Below are 20460 nucleotides of genomic sequence, written 5' to 3'. Positions count from 1 at the left end.
GGAAAACCCACGAAATTGCTAAGATTAAAAGTTTGGCCGGCGCGGTGGCTCATGCCTGTAATCTCAGCACTTTGGGAGGCCGAGGCAGCCGGCCAGATCATGAGGTCAGGAGAGCGAGACCATCCTGGCTAACACGGTGAAACCCCATCTCTACTGAAAATCCAAAAAATTAGCCAGGCATGGTGGCAGGCCCCTGTAGTCCCAGCTACTTGGGAGGCTGAGGCAGGAGAATCGCTTGAAACTGGGAGGCAGAGGTTACCGTGAGCCGAGGTCGCGCCACTGCATTCCAGCCTGGGAACAGAGTGAGACCCTGTCTCAAAAAAAAAAAAAGAAAGTGTTTACAGTCTATTATTTGTGGAAAAGAAATAGGTGCTCTCACATAGGTGCTATGCACCAAGACCATGACAGCTTCAGACATTGGTACCACAAATATCAGGGATAAAGTGTTGTGTTTTTTTGTTTTTTTTTTGTTTTTTTGAGATGGAGTCTCACTCTGTAGCCCAGGCTGGAGTGCAGTAGTGTGATCTCAGGTCACTGCAGCCTCCCAGGTTCAAGTGATTCTCCTGCCTCAGTCTCCAGAGTAGCTGGGATTACAGGCACCCGTCACTACGCCTGGCTGATTTTTGTATTTTTAGTAGGGTCGGGGTTTCGCCATGTTGGCCGGGATGGTCTCGAACGCCTCAGCCTCTGAAAGTGTTGGGATTACAGACGTGAACCACCGTGCCCAGCCAGATAAAGTTGTTTTAATCAAATAGTAACTTCCAGGAAAGTCTTAAGTTTTCATGTATTTGCGGCTAAGAAATAAATGAGATGATCCCACCTTATGATCTATATAAGGGTGCAAAGTGCTATTTCTTCCTTTTCTGACTGAGAGGTGATATACATCCCTTCCTGTGGTGGATAAAGAGCAAGGTGCCAGCTTTGCTTCCACAGAGGTTAAAAAATACGGCATATTTTAAAAGCTCCATATTAACAAAGGAACACCTTTAACACACACACACACGCACACATATACACACAATTATACTGCAATGTAATTGTGCTGTTCATAAGCTAATTATATAATTCACCAAAGACTTTAATTCTTAGTGCACTCAAGCACCCTGGTCTGGAAACAGCGCTTAAGTTTCAAGTTGCATGAGCAAGGCCTCTCAGTTCTGCTAGTATGGCTGGAAGCCTCAGCTGAAATCTAAATGTGACATTCACCCCGCACCACCAATCACAGCCCTCCTGAGATGAGTTTTGATGGCGAGCTTTGGACTGGGGTAGAAACGTGGATAGATTTTTGCAACTTCTGCTTTAACTTCGTTGCTTCGCCTTCTTTGTGAACCCTTCAGGGATAAGAGAAGTCTTCCTTCAGGATGTGACTGACACCTCAGCTGGCGCCTCTAAGCCTCACTTTCCTTAATGTAAAAGGGAAATGATATTAGGATCGCCTTCCCTAGGGGAGGCAGGTGAGGTCGGTTCCCTGTTTTGGTTCAGCTACTAGTATGAACCCTGCCTAACCCCGCTGTTTTGGGAGACAGTCCGTGCTCAGTGCACCGCTTATTAATCAAAGTGACTTCTCATCTCTCCCAGTCTCAGCTTCACCTCCGTGAAGTGGGAAAAACAGGATGACAAGTGCTCGCACTTGGCAGCCCTTTTTGAGCCTTGAGGGCTTGGGTTTGTGGGTGTCATTTTACTATGCTACTTCCGTCTTCCCTTAGCTTGTCACGGACCCAGGAACAGCACACGCGCTGAGGAAGTGGTGGTGAAGTGTGGCGTTTCCTCTCGGGGCTGGCGGATTCTACACGCGGAGCTGCGACTCCACAACCCGCTGGGCAGCGAAGGGCGTGGGGAGGGGGCGGGTCTCGCGATCGTGGACAACAACTCCCAGCATGCCCTGTGTTCCGCTGGGCCAAGTCTCGCGCGAGATCCCGCGGTCTCCGGAGGCTTTATCAGCAGTGCTGCCTGCCCGTTGGGTGGGTGGTGCTGCCTGGTGGTTCCTGGGGACCTTCGAAGTCGCTGCCGCTCTCGCCATGGCTTGGGTCCAGACTGCGCCACAGCCTCTCGGGAGACGTGGGCCCTCGGAACCTTTTTAGTGCCGGACTCCGGGCCGCAGGCAGTCCCGCGGCAGCAGGATCACAGGTGAACAGATGGCAGGCCTGGGCCCTCCCTTGGGGCTGCGTTCTCTGCCGATCAGGAGGGGCGCTTCCGGCGAGGCCCGATCTTGGGGCCCCTCCAAGCCACTCCCCTCTCCCCGCACTCCTTAACCCTTCATCCCGGCTCCGAGCTCGGCTGGGTCGCCTCTTGCCTCGCTGGCCCCGCTCTCTGGGGTCTCCGTAATGGGGCTCCTCTCCAGGGATGCCCTGCAGCTCCCGTACGAGCTTCCCCTCCGCTTCGTGGGACCAGCCCAGCCCGCGCCCCCGCGGCTTGTCCTCAACCTCATCTCCCCACACCCCGCCTTTGGCTAGGGTCCTGGCCCTAATCTTAGCCTGGAGGGGTGGGTGAAGCAGCTGGCCTTTTATATCGTGGCGGCACCGTCTTGTATATTGTGAAGGAGAGGCAGAGGGACGGTGGGTGAGCTGGGGGTGGGGGCACAGGGAAAGGGAAAGGGGAAGGGAACGTGTCTGGGGCAGGAATGCTCCCTGGACTGGGAGGATGGCTGAATTCGGCCTTTGCGATGCTCGTTAGTGAAGAACTATCAATAACTGGTTTGCTCTCTCTGAGTTCTATCGGGATAGAGGGACGGTGTAGCAAGCTGAAAAATAATACAGTAACTTTCTCAGGCCCTCGTTTTAACTCCCCTGTAAACTGGGCATGAAACTACCTACCTTGCACACGGACCACTTAGCTGTGACCGCGGACAAATTTACTTAACTCCTCTGATTTTTAGTTTCCTTCTCTTTATTATTATTTTTACATTTTTAAAATTTTTTTAGTTTTTATTTTTGAGACTGAGTCTCACTCCGTCACCCAGGCTGGAGTGCAGTGGTTCGATCTCGGCTCACTGCAACCTCCGCCTCCCGGGTTCAAGCTATTCTCCTGCCTCAGCCTCCCGAGTAGCTGGGATTACAGGCGCCCGCCACCATGCCGGGCTAATTTTTGTATTTTTAGTAGAGACGGGGTTTCATCATGTTCGCCAGGCTAGTCTCGAACTCCTGACCTCAAGCGATCTGCCCGCCTGGGTCTCCCAAAATGCTGGGATTACAGGCGTGAGCCACCGCACCTGGCCAGTTTTCTTCTCTTTAAATTTGGGATAGCCTTTCTGTAAGAGATAGCTTAAAAAGAAAATTGGGGCGGGGCGCGGTGGCTCACGCCTGTAATCCCAGCACTTTGGGAGGCCGAGGTGGGCGGATCACAAGGTCAGGAGATCAAGACCATCCTGGCTAGTGCGGTGAAACCCCGTCTCTACTAAAAATACAAAAAATTAGCCGGGCGTGGTGGCGGGCGCCTGTAGTCCCAGCTACTCGGCAGGGTGAGGCAGGAGAATGGCGTGAACCCGGGAGGCGGAGCTGGCAGTGAGCCAAGATCCCGCCACTGCACTCCAGCCTGGGAGACAGAGTGAGATTCCGTCTCAAAAAAAAAAAAAAAAAAAAATTGGGATTGGGATAAATAATATCTACTTTGCCATCTTGCTGCAAGGATTAAAAGACAAGATGAATGCTGTAAATATTTATAGTGTTAGCTATAAAGAGCAAATTTCCCTACTGTAGTATCTAGCTGCTTGCTGTGAGTTAAGAAAATCAAATGAGTGTAAATAGCCCTTTTGCAAGGTTGTTGTGGGGAAAAAATAAGTGTTTGGCAGACTCTGACGGGCTGTTCCAATGCTGGCTGTTTGTTGTTATTAGAACTTCTGGATGGATTCTTCCTGGGAAGCTTTGCTCATTTGCAGCAGCTGGACCATGTTCCTCATTAACATCTGTCTGTCAGCTTAGTCGTCACATCATTTCACTGTGGTAAGGTGACTTATTCACCATGTATGGCGTCTTAGCTCTGTCATCTCACAGGTGTTAAGATCAGCCACAGGTGTGGTGAGACCTTTGACTTTATCCTTCTTTTTTCATTGGCATGTTTGTCACCCACTGGCTCTTGTATGTGTGTTTCAGCCTTGTAAACAAGCCGTACAATGCTGTGTGCCTGTCAGAAGAACAGCATTGGTGCTGCACACCATAAGAAAATGCCCTTTGTTATTTTATTAGGTGGCAGGGACTCAGCTCGGAATTCTGTATAGAAAAAGCACCTGGATCCCAGTCTTTCAATGGCTTCAAGACAACCAGAAGTGCCTGGTAAACTTAATTCTTTTTGGTAAAATCATGTTTTGCCCTTATTAATGTTTTAATTTAGACAGAAACCATTTTATCTGAACTATATGTTAATGGTTAATCTCTGCTACCAAGCAAATATTTAGACTTAATAGATTGGCTTATTTTATTTTATTTTTTTGAGATGGAGTCTTGCTCTGTTGCCCAGGCTGGAGTGCAGTGGCACAATCTTGGCTCACTGCAACCTCCGCCTCCTGGGTTCAAGCCATTCTCCTGCCTCAGCCTCCCCAATAGCTGGGATTACAGGCGCCCGCCACCACACCCAGCTAATTTTTGTATTTTTTGTAGAGAGAGGGTTTCACCATATTGGCCAGGCTGGTCTGGAATTCCTGACCTTTTTTTTTTTTTTTTTGAGACAGAGTCTTGCTCTGTCGCCCAGGCTGGAGTGCAGTGGGGCAATCTCAGCTCACTACAAGCTCCGCCTCCTAGGTTCACGCTATTCTCCTGCCTCAGCCTCCTGAGTAGCTGGGACTACAGGCGCCCACCACCTGGCCCAGCTAATTTTTTGTATTTTTAGTAGAGATGGGGTTTCACCGTGTTAGCCAGGATGGTCTCGATCTCCTGACCTCGTGATCCACCCGCCTTGGCCTCCCAAAGTGCTGGGATTACAGGCCTGAGCCACTGCGCCCGGCGGAACTCCTGACCTTGTGATCCGCCTGCCTCAGCCTCCCAAAGTGTTGGGATTACAGGTGTGAGCCACCACGCCTGGCCAGTTTTATTTTTGAGATGGAGTCTCACTCTGTTGCCCAGGCTAGAATGCAGTGGTGTGATCTCAGCTCACTGCAACCTCTGCCTCCTGGGCTCAAGTGATTCTCCTGCCTCAGCCTCGAGTAGCTGGGATTACAGCTGCCTGCCACCACGCCCGGCTAATTTTTGTATTTTTAATAGAGACAGGATTTCTCCATGTTGGCCAGGCTGGTCTCAAACTCCTGACCTCAGGTGATCCTTCCGCCTTGGCTCAAAGTGCTGGGATTACAGGTGTGAGCCACCGTGCCTAGCCTTAGATTGGCATCATTTAAATATTTTATTAGCCGCTCAGCCATGGTATGAAACTTAAAGAGAATAGTCACTTCATTTAAGGGTATTATGACAAGTTTGTTACTTTCCTAGTTATCAAATAATAATTCAGAATAAATTGTGCAGTTCTTGTAGTATGTACCAAAGTGATTAAACTCACGTTTTTGGGGGTGATGGGGAGGTGGGATGGAAGTCTTGGTAAAAAGGCACCAGCCTGCTTAAATGGCAGATTGAACTTAATCATGAAAATGCTCACAGCAGCCCTTAATGAGTCAAGTTCTGGGTTATTAACACCATTGGTGACTACTTGAATTGTTTCATGAGAAAGGAAAGTGATTTTTAATGACATCTGAATCGCTTAATTTCTGATTCTCGGTAAAGTATGATGACGAAGAAAGATGATGGTTCCTATCTCTCAGGGTTGTGAAGATTAAACAAAATATGTAAAAACAGGAGTGATAAAAATTAGTGATAAATATGTATTTACTGCCCAGAATGCATTTGGTCTGTCTTTTTTTTTTTTTTTGAGTCTGGCTCTGTCGCCCAGGCTGGAGTGCAGTGGCGCGATCTCGGCTCACTGCAAGCTCCGCCTCCCAGATTCACGCCATTCTCCTGCCTCAGCCTCCCGAGTAGCTGGGACTACAGGCACCCGCCACCACGCCCACCTAATTTTTTGTATTTTTTTTAGTAGAGACAGGGTTTCACTGTATTAGCCAGGATGGTCTCGATCTCCTGACCTCGTGATCCGCCCACCTCGGCCTCCCAAAGTGCTGGGATTACAGGTGTGAGCCACCGTGCCCGGCCTGGTCTGTCTTTATACATATTTTCTAGTAAATACTAGCTGGCTTTATTGGTTTTAGGATGGCTGTTCAGTGGGAGTCTTTAAGATGCTTTTGAAATTGCTCCCCAAGTCTCCCGTATTCCCCAATATAGATCCATCTCTAGTCTTAACATCATCAGCTCTGTTTTAGTTTGTCTTTCATTGTTGCTGTGATTACCATAAACTCCATGTAGCCATCGCGAGCCATAGGGTTGTGCCCATTCAGTGAATGCTTTGTAGTGTGTTGCATGCAGGGTGTGTGCACTGGCTCAGGTCTGTGTTCCAGTTCCCAGCGCACTCTTTCAAGCTAGGTGATACCGGGCAAGTTGATTGTGAAAATGGAAAATTTGAAAATGGGAAGAATATCTGCTTAATGAGGATTAGATAAGATGAGGGATGTAATTGTCTAGCAAGGAGGAAGACTTAGTAATTATTATTTGCTGGTGTGTGTGTTTGAGATGTAATGCACATATCATAAAATCCACCCATTGAAAGTGAACAATGTTGTGATTTTTAGTATATTCACAGGGTTGTGCAAACAACACTACTATCAATTGCGGTACATTTTCTTTTCTTTTCTTTTTTTTTTTTTGAGATGGAATCTCGCTCTGTTGCTTAGGTTGGAATGCAGTGGCGTGATCTTGGCTCTCTGCAACCTCCACCTCCTGGGTTCAAGCAATTCTCCTGCCTCAGTCTCCCAAGTAGCTGGGACTACAGGCACACACCACCACGCCTGGCTAATTTTTGTATTTTGAGTAGAGATGGGGTTTCACCATGTTGGCTAGGCCGGAATGCCTGACCTCAGGTGATCCACCCACATCAGCCTCCCAAAGTGCTGGGATTACAGGCGTGAGCCACCACACCCGTCCAAACTGCAGTACGTTTTCATAATCTCCAAAGGAAAACCTCATACCATTAGCAGTCGTATCCTCACTCCCCCCCACCCACTCCCTGGCAACCTCTAATCCTCTTTTTATTTCTATGGTTTTGTTAATTGTTACTAATAGCAATAGTAATAATAATGATAGCTGCTTGGTCCCCTTGCCGTTTAAATGGAATCTTTTGTGGTTTTGGACTTATTGCCAGGCAGGTTGATGTCTTAGTGTGATTATATGATTTTAGCAACAGGAAAATGTCACCTTTCAGGTAGGCTGTGGACATTAGTTCTGATATGCAAGGATTAGCAAACCAAACACAATGAACTTGGCTCCCTGGTCTGGCACAGCCGAGAGTGCCCTTGAATGGGGTGGCTGCATCACAACCGGACATGCTGGGTGTCAGTTCCAGTGGACAGGAATGGCAGGATCAGCTGGTGGTGGTTTGCGAGAGTGGTTGTCAATAATTTCTGTGATGGAAAGTGACTCTACTGTTTAAATAAATCATATAGAACAGTTGAAACTACAGATGATGCCAGACAACATTTCTTGTAGTGCTGGTGTTTTCTTTTTTTTTTTTTTTTTTTTTTTTGAGACGGAGTCTTGCTCTGTTGCCCAGGCTGGAGTGCAGTGGCGCAATCTCGGCTCACTGCAAGCTCCGCCTCCCGGGTTCACGCCATTCTCCTGCCTCAGCCTCTCCGAGTAGCTGGGACTACAGGCGCCCGCCACCACGCCCGGCTAATTTTTTGTATTTTTTTAGTGGAGACGGGGTTTCACTGTGGTCTCGATCTCCTGACCTCGTGATCCGCCCGCCTCGGCCTCCCAAAGTGCTGGGATTACAAGCGTGAGCCACCGCGCCCGGCCAGTGCTGGTGTTTTCTTTGGTGAGGACAGAAAGGTAGAGGATTCACAGACCTTGGCTGAGCCCCAGGTAGCCATTTTCTTAATGAACTTGGGAAGGTCACTTTACCCCTAGGCCTTAGTTTCCTCATCTATGAAATGGGAATGAGAACTTTGTACCCTCGGTCATTTCATATCCTCACTCTTGCATGAACTGAGAGCCTTAGTATTGCAGTAGGGGGTGGCTTCTGTGGCATAAAGGACACAGCTTTGAAATCAGATAGGTTTGGGTTTTGATTCCAAACTGTACTTTGAAGTTGTGGTCAAGTACCTTTAAATGGAACTTCAGGATTCCTGATCCATGAAAATTAGCTGGACGTGGTGGCACATGCCAATAATCCCAACTACTCGCTAGGCTGAGGCACTTGAGCCCAGGAGGTTGAGCCTGCAGTGAGCCGTGATCGTGCTGCTGCACTCCAGCCTGGGCAACATAGACTGTGTCTCTAAACAAATAAAAAAAAAAGGATTAGGTCCGCTGAGTGGGTTAAGTGGACCACCCAAGGTGTCAGGCATAGAGGAAGGGATTGGTACCACTGCCTTTCCTGGGGGATTAGCTACTCCAAAACAAGCTATTTTGCTCTGTTCAAGAACAAGAGTATTTCAGAGCTTTCCTTCCTGCAGATTAATTTAAAGCTACTAGTATGTCCAGTTGCTGAACCTGTCTTGACAGGTGTCTCTGTTCTTAGCTCTTGAGGCTAGTGGGCCTCTAGGCAAGATGTCCCTGCCCATCGGGATATACCGCCGGGCACTCAGCTATGATGATACCCTCGAGGACCCTGCGCCCATGACTCCTCCTCCATCGGACATGGGCAGCGTCCCTTGGAAGCCAGTGATTCCAGAGCGCAAGTATCAGCACCTCGCCAAGGTATCTGACCCTGCTGGCCACTTCTGGCATACGCAACCCCTTTGTCCTTCCTCTGCTCCAGAAGCCTTCAGCGGCTCCCCGTGCCCACGGAACTGGGCAGCAACCACTCCCTGTATGTGTTTTCTGTGCCTCAGTTACAGCTGTCTTTTTTTCTTTTTTAAGATTTTATTTTGTTTAAAAAAAAAATTAGTAGCTTTAGGGTTACGTGAGGTGTTGTTCGCATGGATGAACTGTACAGTGGTGAAGTCTGGGCTTTTAGTGCACCCGTCACCCGAATAGTGTACAGTGTACCCAACAGACAGTTTTTTAAATCTCCCTCCTTTTTTTTTTCTTTTTAATTCAAAACTAGAATGGCCTTGTCTGCTCCTGAGACTCTTCATATTCCCCACAGAGCTAAATCCAAGCTCAGCATGATCCACGGTCCATGTGATCTAAGTCCTGCCTGCATCTTCCCAGCTCCCCTACCTAGTGCTTGAACCATGCAAGTTACCTAAAATTCTTGCACTTAGCAGCGTATTTTCTGCCTGTCAGTTTTTGGCTCACACTGCCCTGATTGTTTAGGATGTTTGTCATCCGCATCCTGTCGTCTCACCTCTTCTCCCACTCCATTTGCCTGAAAACTGGTATCCTTTAAGTCTTAGCTCAAAAGTCTCTTCTGTGACAGTTTTCCTGACATCTCCGTCCTCCTGATAACGCCATCACCTCTCCCTCTGAGCTCCCCACGGTACCATGGTCCCCGTCGTCATCCCTGCATTGCTTTCTCATATCCATTAGCTTCTGAGGACAGGGGCCATGCCTAGGTTTGTACTCTTATCTTCAGGATCCAGCCGATGGTCTGGCATAGATTCCCCAAAAAATGCTCATTTTGTGATTGGGGAAAAAAATTGGCCCTTTCTTGAACACATGCTGTACTTCTCCTCATGCTGTTCCTCCAGCCTCAGCTGCCTTTGCCCATGGCCGTCCTCTGTAAGAACTGCCTCCTTCCTAAGGCCCTTCCGAACACACCTCACAGTCCTTCGTGCAGTCTAGTTTTGTAGGTTCGCATTATTGGAGCCTCTGCTTCCCGACCTCAGGGACTCTCTCCCCTCTCACTGTCCAGCCACCAAGAATACAAGAAAGGCTAGACTGTTGCCTGAAAAAAGTAGGCCCGCCAAGTTCACATAAGGCTATTTAACCTGTAGCTACAGTTTCTCTGAACTTTGAGCCACATGATAGCTCAGGGCCTGACGGGCAGTACACAGTAAGGGTCCATTGAAATAGGCCTGGGTGTGAGTCCCAGGTGGTCTGTCCTAGCAAGACCTTGGGCACACAACTTTACCCTGAGCCCCAGTGTCTCCCTCTGAGAGCTGGGAATACCTTATGTCATAGAGATGTTGTGGGGATTCAGTCAGGGGATGTAAAGGGTTGGCACATTGTGTGTTAGCTGTGTAGCTGATATTATGACCACGGGCTCCCTACTTAACGTTCTCTTAGTAGAACCATATTTGATTCTTTCTAAGGAGTGTTTTTCCCCCTCCAATAGACTCTCAGGGCAGAAGGCTCCTTTCTAAGAAAGTGCCCCCTACAGCTCTGGGGGATATTCCCTCTATCATCTACTGAAATATGACCCAGTCAGTTGTTCAGGAGAGAGTTCCATGTAACAAGCAGCGAAAGGGCAAGGAGAAAAGGCCTGCTGCAGCTTGCCTGTGACGTCAGAGCAGTGGGCTTTAGGGTCCAGAGCAGGAGGTGAGCAGGGCTTCTGATGGCGCTTCCCGGGCCACACACCCTACTGATGGCTCCACAAGGCAAGCGATGAGCGGGCTTCCAGGTTTCTTCCGGACCTCAGCCGGAACAGCTGACGGCTTGGAACAGCTGCTCCAAAGGAGAGCTCCGCTTGACTCATCACATGCGATCTTTCATTTGCCCTAACTCTTCCCATGTTAGGAATCAACCGTCTTCCCAGTAAGGAAACAGGCTCAAGTTTTACTCAAGGTCACAGCTTAAAGGTATAAATTCTGTTTTGTAGTAAGGATACAACATTTTTCAGTACTTTTTATCTGTCCCCCCTTTTTTTCAACTATCTTACTTTCTTCTCAGTTCTTCCAGACAAGCACAGAATAAAGAATAGGTCTTGTTCTCTCCTCCCTGCTAGGCCTGAGCAAGGTATCAGGTGTTTCGATTGCAGAAGGTGGAGGCTGCCAGCTCTTGCATGTTGAAAATGAGGAGCTAAGTAGATTTTTTTTGTTTGTTTCAAAAGACCATTACTTGAACCTTGGGAGCAGTGGTCCTCAAGGTGTGGTCTTGGGACCGGCAGCATCAGTAACACCTGGGAATTTATTAGAAACAAATTCTTGAACTCCACCCCAGACTAACCGGGACCTACTGAATCAAACTCTGAGGTGGAGCCCGGCAGTCTGTTCTAATGGCTGGCACAGGGTCAGAACCACTTAGCCAGTGCTCTCATCAATTAAGATCTAGCACAGTGCCTGGGCTGTGGTCAGTGCTTCGTAATAAGCATTTCTTCTGCATTCTTAGGGCATAGTACTATAGTATATTGGAAGATCATAATCTGGGAAGGTAGTAGACGTCAGAGCTTCAAATTCTGGCTTTCCCACCTTTATAAATGTAAACTATTCACCTAATGTCTTTCTTTGTTGTCTCTATGGATAATACCTATCTAGCTGGGTGGAGATGACCAACTCCTCCCTTCAACGATTTCCTCACTTACCAGATTAATGTTATTTCAGTAACTTCCTCCCCAAAGTAGTAAGTTTAGGTGTGTGACTCCCCTGCCCTGCCTAAGTGCTTCTGTACTGTACCTCTCTTGAACAGGTGGAGGAAGGAGAGGCCAGTCTACCCTCCCCTGCCATGACCCTGTCATCGGCCATTGACAGTGTGGACAAGGTCCCAGTGGTGAAGGCTAAAGCTACCCATGTCATCATGAATTCTCTGATCACAAGTAAGCACTCTTCACCCTCAGAGTAGAGTGCCATAGGGGCAGGGAAGAGTTGAGGCTTCCTACAAGCCGATTGGAGATGATTCTGCAACACGCTCGCCTCACCTTATCCTAACAAATGTCAGTTTGGCTGCTGAATCATGTCAGTATTGAAGCTCCATTTATTAAGTGGAAGATTTGCCAAATGTTAAGCATCTTATCTGATTTAGGTGCATTCCTGCTGCTTTGTTGATACAAACTAATTTTCCCAGCTCTGTCACTGTGGCCTTGGGCAAGCTACTTAACTACAGAGACTGCCCCGCTCTAAAATGGGGAATTTCACTGGCAGGTTGAGGTGAGGATCAGAGCGCCCAGTGCTCAGTGGCTGGCAGCTGCTGCTGTTACTGTTTCAAGCTCTGCTGGAGAAGGCATTTCCCACTTGCCCCAGTTTTTTTTTTTTTTTTTTTTAAACAGCTCAAAGTTGGTCTACCAGGAAGAGGACGAGGTCCAAATGTCTTTAGTCTTAAGAACGTATGATTGGTCGTCCTAATGAACCCTGATATGAGAACCTGAATTTTTTTTTAACCTTATAACAAGCTAACTAAACTTCTTCATTCGGAGGACTGTACAGGTTGCTGTGGGAAGTTAACAATTAGATACATGGCTCTGCTTGTCAGCAGTTGTGCCCCTACCACGGTAAGGTACATAGAGGTTCTCCTTGGTTGGCTCATTTTTGAAGTCAGAAGCCCTTGTTTATCTTCTCCAGGAGGGCATCAGTTTGTCCTGGGCAATTCCTAACCGAAGGTCCAAACTCTTACTTTGGTTTCTCTCTCTTTTTTTTTTTTTGAGACAGAGTCTCACTCTGTCACCTAGGCTAGAGTGCAATGCTGTGGTCTCAGCTCACTACAACCTTCGCCTCCCGGGTTCAAGCAATTCTCCCGCCTCAGCCTCCAGAGTAGCTGGGACTACAGGTGCCTGCCACCATGCCTGGCTAATTTCTGTATTTTTAGTAGAGATGGGGTTTCACTCTGTTGGGCAGGATGGTCTCGAACTCCTGACCTCGTGATCTGCCCGCCTAGGCGAACCAAAGTGCTGGGATTACAGGTGTGAGCCATCGTGCCCCACCTATACTTTGATTTTCTTATTCACATCTGTTGAATCAGCAACACTACTTTTATTTTACAAGCTTGAGAATGTATTCTAGCAGTGTTACACAACTTATTCATTGTTCTTTTAGCACAATGTAACTTTTTTTTTTTTTTTTTTTGAGACGGAGTCTCGCTCTGTCGCCCAGGCTGGGGTGCAGTGGCACGATCTCGGCTCACTGCAAGCTCCGCCTCCTGGGTTCACGCCATTCTCCTGCCTCAGCCTCCCGAGTAGCTGGGACTACAGGCGCCCGCCACCACGCCCGGCTAATTTTTGTATTTTTAGTAGAGACGGGGTTTCACCGTGTTAGCCAAGATGGTCTTGATCTCCTGACCTCGTGATCCGCCCGCCTCGGCCTCCCAAAGTGCTGGGATTACAGGCGTGAGCCACCGTGCCCAGCCTTTTTTTTTTTTTTCCTTTTTTTTTTTTGAGACGGAGTCTTGCTCTGTCGCCCAGGTTGGGGTGCAGTGGCGCATTCTCGGCTCACTGCAAGCTCCGCCTCTTGGGTTCACATTCTCCTGCCTCAGCCACCACACCCGGCTAGCACAATGTAACTTCTTTTTTTTTTTTTTTTGAGAGGAGTCTTGCTCTGTCGCCCAGGCTGGAGTGCAGTGGCACGAGGTGGGTGGATCACTTGAGGTCAGGAGTTTGAGACCAGCCTGGCCAACATGGTGAAACCCCGTCTTTGCTAAGAATACAAAAATTGCTGGGCGTGGTAGCGTGCATCTGTAATCCTAGCTACTCTGGAGGCTGAGGCAAGAGAATTGCTTGAACCCGGGAGGCAGAGGTTGCACTGAGCTGGTATCATGCCGCTGTACTCCAGCCTGGGCAATAAGAGCGAGACTCTTGTCTCAAAAAAAAAGATGGTTTACCAACAGTACAGAACATTCTGACACTCCAGTATATGAATGTCACTCATACTATTTGGCTTACCCACTTCCACATACATGCATATTTTTATATAACTCTAGGTATAGTAAATATACCATTTTTTTTTCAATTATTACTGCCATGAACTTTAGATGTTGCTATAGTCTTAGGTTTTAAAAAGCAGCAATGAAGGTTGGGTGCGGTGGCTCACAGCTGTAATGCCAGCACTTTGGGAGGCCAAGGCGGGCGGATCACAAGGTCAGGAGTATGAGACCAGCCTGGCCAACATGGTGAAACCCCATCTCTACTAAAAATACAAAAACTAGCCGGGCGTGGTGGCGTGCGCCTGTAATCCCAGCTACTCGGGAGGGTGAGACAGGAGAATTGCTTGAACCTGAGAGGCAGAGGTTGCAGTGAGCTGAGATCGCACCACTGCACTCCAGCTCTGGGCGACAGAGCAAGACTCCGTTCAGGGGGAGAGGAGTGGGGTGGGAAAGCTGCATTTCAACTCATGGTATTAGTTGGGTGCAGTGGCTCATGGTTGTAATCCCAGCACTTTGGGAGGCCGAGGCAGGAGAAATGCTTGAGACCAGGATTTTGAGAATCAGCCTGAGCAACATAGTGGGATCCTGTCTCTATTAAAAAAAAAATTCCTGGTATTGGTATACTGTAATTCACTAAATCCCTTCTTTTTAGATTTTCAAATGACTACCTGGTAAGTCTGGAGAACATCTTTATGCATTTAGGTTTTTTTCTTTTCTTCTATTTCTGATGGAAATACCTCCTTAGAAGAGTAATGACTGAGTCATAAAAGGCATCTGGTATCTAGTCTTTTGGTCCACAGCTGCCACATTCCTGTATGTAACAGTGTATTATGTAGTTTGTGCACAGATTAAGCAGCAAGTCAGCCGTTATTCATTCCACAGCAGAACTAACTTATTATGAGATAATCAAGTCAGACTGAAGGAATGTTGAGTGGACTATGTCAGCTGTGCCAGGCACCGGGATGGGTCATTTCACACAGGAGAAATGTGGAATTAGTAGACTTTGACTAGCTCAAGGCAGGCTATCTGGTTTGAATCTAGATAGTACCTTGGTGCCATCTAGCCTGAATGTGGCCAATTTCTCTTTGGCAAAAGTTTTTGTGTGGGTGACGAGGGTGGTGAATCTCTCTTAGAAAGTTTTATATTTGGAGAATTTTTACTGTGTCGGGATATCAGCCGCCTTCTCCATGCTGCATTTCTTTTTCTTTCTTTCTTTTTTTTTGAGACAGAGTCTGTTGCCCAGGCTGGAGTGCAGTGGCACAATCTTGGCTCATTGCAACCTCCACCTCCCAGGTTCAAGCGATTCTCATTTCTCAGCCTCCCAAGTAGCTGGGATTGCAGGCGCCCGCCACCATGCCCGGCTAATTTTTGTATTTTTTTTTTTTTTTTGAGATGGAGTTTTGCTCTTGTTGCCCAGGCTGGAGTGCAATGGCGTGGTCTCGGCTCACTGCAACCTCTGCCTCCTGGGTTTAAGCAATTCTCCTGCCTCAGCCTCCCAAGTAGCTGGGATTACAGACATGAGCCACCATGCCCAGCTAATTTTGTATTTTTAGCAGAGACAGGGTTTCTCCATGTTGGCCAGGCTGGTCTCTCAAACTCCTGATCTTAGGTGATCCTCCTGCCTCGGCCTCCCAAAGTGCTGGGATTACAGGTGTGAGCTACTGCATCCAGCCCCATGTTGCATTTCTAAATACAAAGAAAATGTCACCATGTACAACTAAGAGGAGGGTGGGAGTATTGACCTCAAGGTTCTTCAGCTGTCCCTTTAGGAATAACCTCTTCAGCTTGGTGTGAGGGAAGGCTTCCTTCTGGCTAGAGAGCCTTTGTGTGAGGTTCAGAATTACTACTATGGTGCCTCTCTGGGGAAAGTTTCCTCTTCTTTGAATGGTCAGTGTGGTCTCTTGCTTCTGGGGAGAGTAGTAGATATTCATGTTGTCCTCCCTATTTTGTGATGGGAGAAGGGAATAGGCATGACTGTCATCTCCTCTGTTCCCAGAACAGACCCAGGAAAGCATTCAGCATTTTGAGCGACAGGCAGGGCTGAGAGATGCTGGCTACACACCCCACAAGGGCCTCACCACCGAGGAGACCAAGTACCTTCGAGTGGCTGAAGCACTCCACGTAAGCTCTTAGGAACTTTCAAAAACAAAACCTTCAGTGTTCATGGCTTGAAATGTGGCTGTGGTTTCGAAGTTACCAGCTCAGTTAGTTGGGGGCTGTGGAGTTAGTCTCGTCCCCCAGCTCTTAGCCTCGTAGTTTTTGCTTATCCACCTATACAGTGGGATGTCTGTCTTTCTGCTTCTGGTTAGCAGGATCAAGTGAGAGCCTCAGCTTATATATACGTAGGAGTACTTTATGAACCATAAAGCAAATGTGGAGTATCTTGGGGAGAACTGGGCAGCCTCAACAGAGGTAACAGCTTAACTGGAAAGGAACATCATGCTCTGCATTTAATTTTAACAAGTTAAAATCAAATGTGGAATTGGAATGTTTTTGCTATTTCATTTCTGTAAGTGAAGAATTTTGGTAAGGGTTAATTTAGTGATAGCCAAGTATTTGAATGAATAGTTTCAAATGACTTTCTTTCAGCGAAGACCGCTTCATACTGGATAGTGTTTTATGATTGTGAAGCACTTACATTCATTTCACCTCACAATCACCTTTTGGGGCAGATGGTCTTCTCCATATTTTGTAAATGAGGAGATTGAGGTTCGAGGCCATCTATTCAGCCAGTCATAGTACCCGAACCCAAGTCTCCTGATGCCTTACTTCCTGTTGGCTTCTTCCTCCTCATTCCAAAGCAGCCTGGAAATCTGGCTCCTGAAGGGGCTCATATGGAAGTGAGGGGCAGATTGTGAAGAGACACAATCACAGTTAAGCAACTTGGGCTGGCTTCTTTAGGCAAGGGTGGGTCAGAATCCAGGCTTGTTCCAAGCTTTAAGAGTTCTGAACAGGGTATGATGAGGGCAAGGTGAGGAGAGCACAAGACGCAGGAAAGAATCATGGTATACATTATACGTAACGAGGAATAACCCGGATCTGGTGGTCTGTGGGTGGGGATATAAAACTGTGGCCTGTTTGCAGTCACCCAGGCTGGAGTACAGTGTTGTGATCTCGGCTCACTGCAACCTCTACCTCCCGGGTTCAAGTGGTCCTCCCACCTCAGCCTCCCAAATAGCTAGGATTACAGGCATGCGCCACCATGCCCGGCTGATTTTTAGTAGAGACGGGGTTTCACCATGTTGGCCAGGCTGGTCTTGAACTCCTGACCTCATGTGATCCACCTGCCTTGGCCTCCCAAAGTGCTGGGATTACAGGTGTGAGCCACCACACCCAGCCCTGTTTGCATTTTGTAATGAGCATTCCAGATGATTCTTTTGCAGGCTAGGTTCAAAAACTGCTATAGGAAATCAGGTTTGGGCTGGTGGCCAGTTTAAGCTTTCAAACAAGACAGATGCTTCCAGAGAGGGGCACCATCAGCCTTTGACCCTTAACTGAGAACTTTTCAGGATAGGTCAGTGAGAATTCTATTTGAGCAATTCACCTTATATAATGGTAGGATTGACTTTGGTTGGCCCATTTTCTGTGTCTTGCCCATAGGAGTAGAACATGAGGATGGCTGAAATATTAGCTGTAACTTACATCTTGTAACAGATTGTCAACTTACATGAATGGATCTGTTGAGTGTTTGAGAAAATTCAAACGTGATCATTGTTTGGCGTGCAGCTTGGGTTAAGCAGTGGCATGGCAGGCCTGGAGGGAGGAGACAGCATGGGAACCTTGCTCTAGAAGAGCTGAGACGTAGACCTGTCTCTCCCCATTAGACTGCGAGTCAGAGGAATGCTCACGGTGCTGAGGGAACCCAGAGTGGCTATGGGAGAGAAGGAGGAGAGAATGGAACAGCCTCCTCAGAGGAAGCATTTAGCTGAAGAGAAGCAGCATGCCTGAGTATTGGCTTGGAGAGACTGAGAATGGCAGGGCTTTGTACATGGTAGGAGCGGCAGCGAGACAAGAGCTTAAGCCCTGCTTAAAAGGCCAAGAAGGCCGGCAGCTAGAGTTCTGGCTCTTCCATTTTACTGTCTGGGGGAATGTGGGGCAATTACTTCACTTTTCTGAAAGTAAAAGTTGTAGTGTAAAGCTTTTAAGTACAGGGATGTTCATGATATAGTGTAGAATGAACACATTTTTAAAGGAGATGGAGTTCCATCTAGTATGGCAAAAACAAAGGACTACCTGTTAGATCATCCGAAATCATTCCACCTGTAGATGTCTTCTGCCTAAAGTTAGAATGCGAACCAAATTGTTTATGCCTAGACTTAGCTGTTTGGAGTTTGCTTTCATTTTTAAAAAGTCTCTCTTCTTACCCATCTGAACAGAAACTAAAGCTACAGAGTGGAGAGATAACAAAAGAAGAGAGGCAGCCTGCATCAGCCCAGTCCACCCCAAGCACCACTCCGCACTCTTCACCTAAGCAGAGGCCCAGGTGAGCCCTTCCTGTGGCCCTTCCGAGTTCCTGCGTGCTTCAGGAAAGCTCGTGTGGCAGACGAGGTTGTATTTAAGCCTGTGGTTTCAGACGGAGAAAGGATAGTTCCCTGTTCTTCTGGTGTGAGACATTTCTAGGGGCGAAGGAAGAGGTATTTTAGGATATGTTTTGTTCTTTCTTTCCCAGGGGCTGGTTCACTTCTGGTTCTTCCACAGCCTTACCTGGCCCAAATCCTAGCACCATGGACTCTGGAAGTGGGGATAAGGACAGAAACTTGTCAGATAAGTGGAGCCTCTTTGGACCGAGATCCCTTCAGAAGTACGATTCTGGTAAGGCAGCACCTTCAAAAAAGAGAGCGGCATGGCAGACATCTTACCATATTGTATATCGGGAGCTGCCTAATGGTTTTGAAATCATTTGCACTCTGGTTCACTTTTGTAGGAAGTTTTGCCACCCAGGCCTACCGAGGAGCCCAGAAGCCCTCTCCATTGGAACTGATACGTGCCCAGGCCAACCGAATGGCTGAAGATCCAGCAGCCTTGAAGCCGCCCAAGATGGACATCCCAGTGATGGAAGGAAAGAAACAGCCACCACGGGCCCATAACCTCAAACCCCGTGACCTGAATGTGCTCACACCCACTGGCTTCTAGAGCCCTCTTTCCAGGGATTCTGGTAAAGGTGGTTTCTTGCACCCCACTCCCCTTTCACCTTGGCTTTGACATAGGAAAGGTATATTTAAAAACTTAATCAGCTGGGCGTGGTGGCTCACGCCTGTAATCCCAGCACTTTGGGAGGCCAAGGTAGGTGGATCACCTGAGGTCAAGAGTTCAAGACCAGCCTGACCAACATGGTGAAACCCCCGTCTCTACTAAAAATACAAAAATTAGCCGGGCGTGGTGGTGGGCGCCTGTAGTCCCAGCTACTTGGGAGGCTGAGGCAGGAGAATCACCTGAACCCGGGAAGCAGACGTTGTATTGAGCTGAGATCGTGCCATTGCACTCCAGCCTGGGTGACTGACAGAACGAGACTCTGTCAATAAAGAAATAAATAAAGTAAAAAACCTATTAAATTGAGGCTAGAGCTGGAGATGTAATTGGTTTTTGAGAAACATTAGTACAAAGCTTGCCCTTGTTGTGTGGAAGAAGCCATTTTGTACTGCTTTAAAGTTAGACTAATATTCTCACCACGGGTGTATGGGGACCTCATTACCTATTTTTTTCATCATTTACCCTAGGTAAGAACTTTGATCACTGCTTACTAGGTAAAGAATGTTTGTGCTGTTCCAAAACACAGGCTTCTTGATTCCTTTACCACTATCCATGTGAGCATTGACAAATCATGGCTTAGAGGTGCTCACTGACTCGCTGAGATGACTTTGGCCCTGTTGATGGCTGGTGCTGTGCTCCAGCCTTATCAGTTAGGGGACCCAAGATGTGTTTGGGACCTGGGTACAGGTAAAAGCCAGACTTAGCAGGGACCCCTCTTTCTAGGCTGAACCTTGAGTCCCCCTGCTTTTTGGTAGACCTAATGGATCACTGTCCTGCAGCTAGTTCTTCATGTGGGGCCTCTTAGGCCAGTGCCAGGGGAGGCACGCTCCTCTTTCCATGCCACAGAACAAACACTACTCTAGCAGAGCCTTTCTTGCACTTTAAAGTGAGATTAATTTAGCTCTAATTTGGTTAAAAACTTCTAAGAGAGAAAATTAAGTCTACTAATTTGGTATAGGTAAATGGACATTAAACTTTTTTAAAGGAAAGGAGATGGTAGGTACAGTTAGATTATAGTCTTGAGGTTCATGTGAAGCCAGTGGTGTTAACTTATTTTGATTTCCTTGTTCAGGTCAGGGCCTGGAACGCCTGTGCGGGGAGGTGAATGAATTCAAAATTTTCCGTATGAAAGCATTTTTCACCAAAATGAGCCTCATCCCTTTATGCAACACATAACCTTACTGAGGGAGGGAAATACAGAAGCCACCTTTTTATTTCTCTTCACTGTGTACAAGTTCAGTTATTGTCTTGAACAGTCTCAAATACCTGTTTTTCGTTTTGAATAGTACCTTGTCTGTATAAGAAGCTGGCCTTTCCATAGAGAGGCCCTGGAGTCTAAAATTATGAGAACAATTAATTTATTTGTCTTCTATTATGATCTCTTGTTTTGACAATAAAAATCCTTACTACTTTCTCAAATGTGGCTATTTTTTTATCCTTTTAACAATAGTTATTC

The 20460-nt window shown here is 47.5% G+C and overlaps 1 protein-coding gene across 3 annotated transcripts; it reads left to right on the top strand.

Annotated features, from left to right (window-relative positions):
- Positions 1 to 1928: 1928 nt before the first annotated feature.
- On the top strand, positions 1929 to 20423 carry KIAA1191 (KIAA1191 ortholog). 3 transcript variants are annotated; one of them, XM_063642551.1, is made up of 8 exons: positions 1929 to 2127; positions 4182 to 4287; positions 8602 to 8780; positions 11592 to 11718; positions 15751 to 15875; positions 18131 to 18237; positions 18424 to 18566; positions 18679 to 20423. In XM_063642551.1, the coding sequence occupies exons 3-8, from the start codon at positions 8631 to 8633 to the stop codon at positions 18885 to 18887; spliced, it is 861 nt and encodes a 286-aa protein (XP_063498621.1). In that variant the 5' UTR covers positions 1929 to 2127; positions 4182 to 4287; positions 8602 to 8630; the 3' UTR covers positions 18888 to 20423. The 3 variants fall into 3 exon arrangements, with proteins under 3 accessions (XP_063498621.1, XP_055141028.1, XP_063498620.1); XM_055285053.2 differs by lacking the exon at positions 1929 to 2127 and adding an exon at positions 3831 to 3938 and having other exon boundaries at positions 4182 to 4268; XM_063642550.1 differs by lacking the exon at positions 1929 to 2127 and adding an exon at positions 3831 to 3938.
- The last annotated feature ends 37 nt before the right edge of the window (positions 20424 to 20460 follow it).

Source organism: Symphalangus syndactylus, chromosome 7 (genome assembly GCF_028878055.3).
Source record: "Symphalangus syndactylus isolate Jambi chromosome 7, NHGRI_mSymSyn1-v2.1_pri, whole genome shotgun sequence".
NCBI classification, from domain to species: Eukaryota; Metazoa; Chordata; class Mammalia; order Primates; family Hylobatidae; genus Symphalangus; species Symphalangus syndactylus.
Note: the sequence above shows the minus strand (reverse complement) of the source record. Positions and strands in the feature narration are given on the sequence as shown.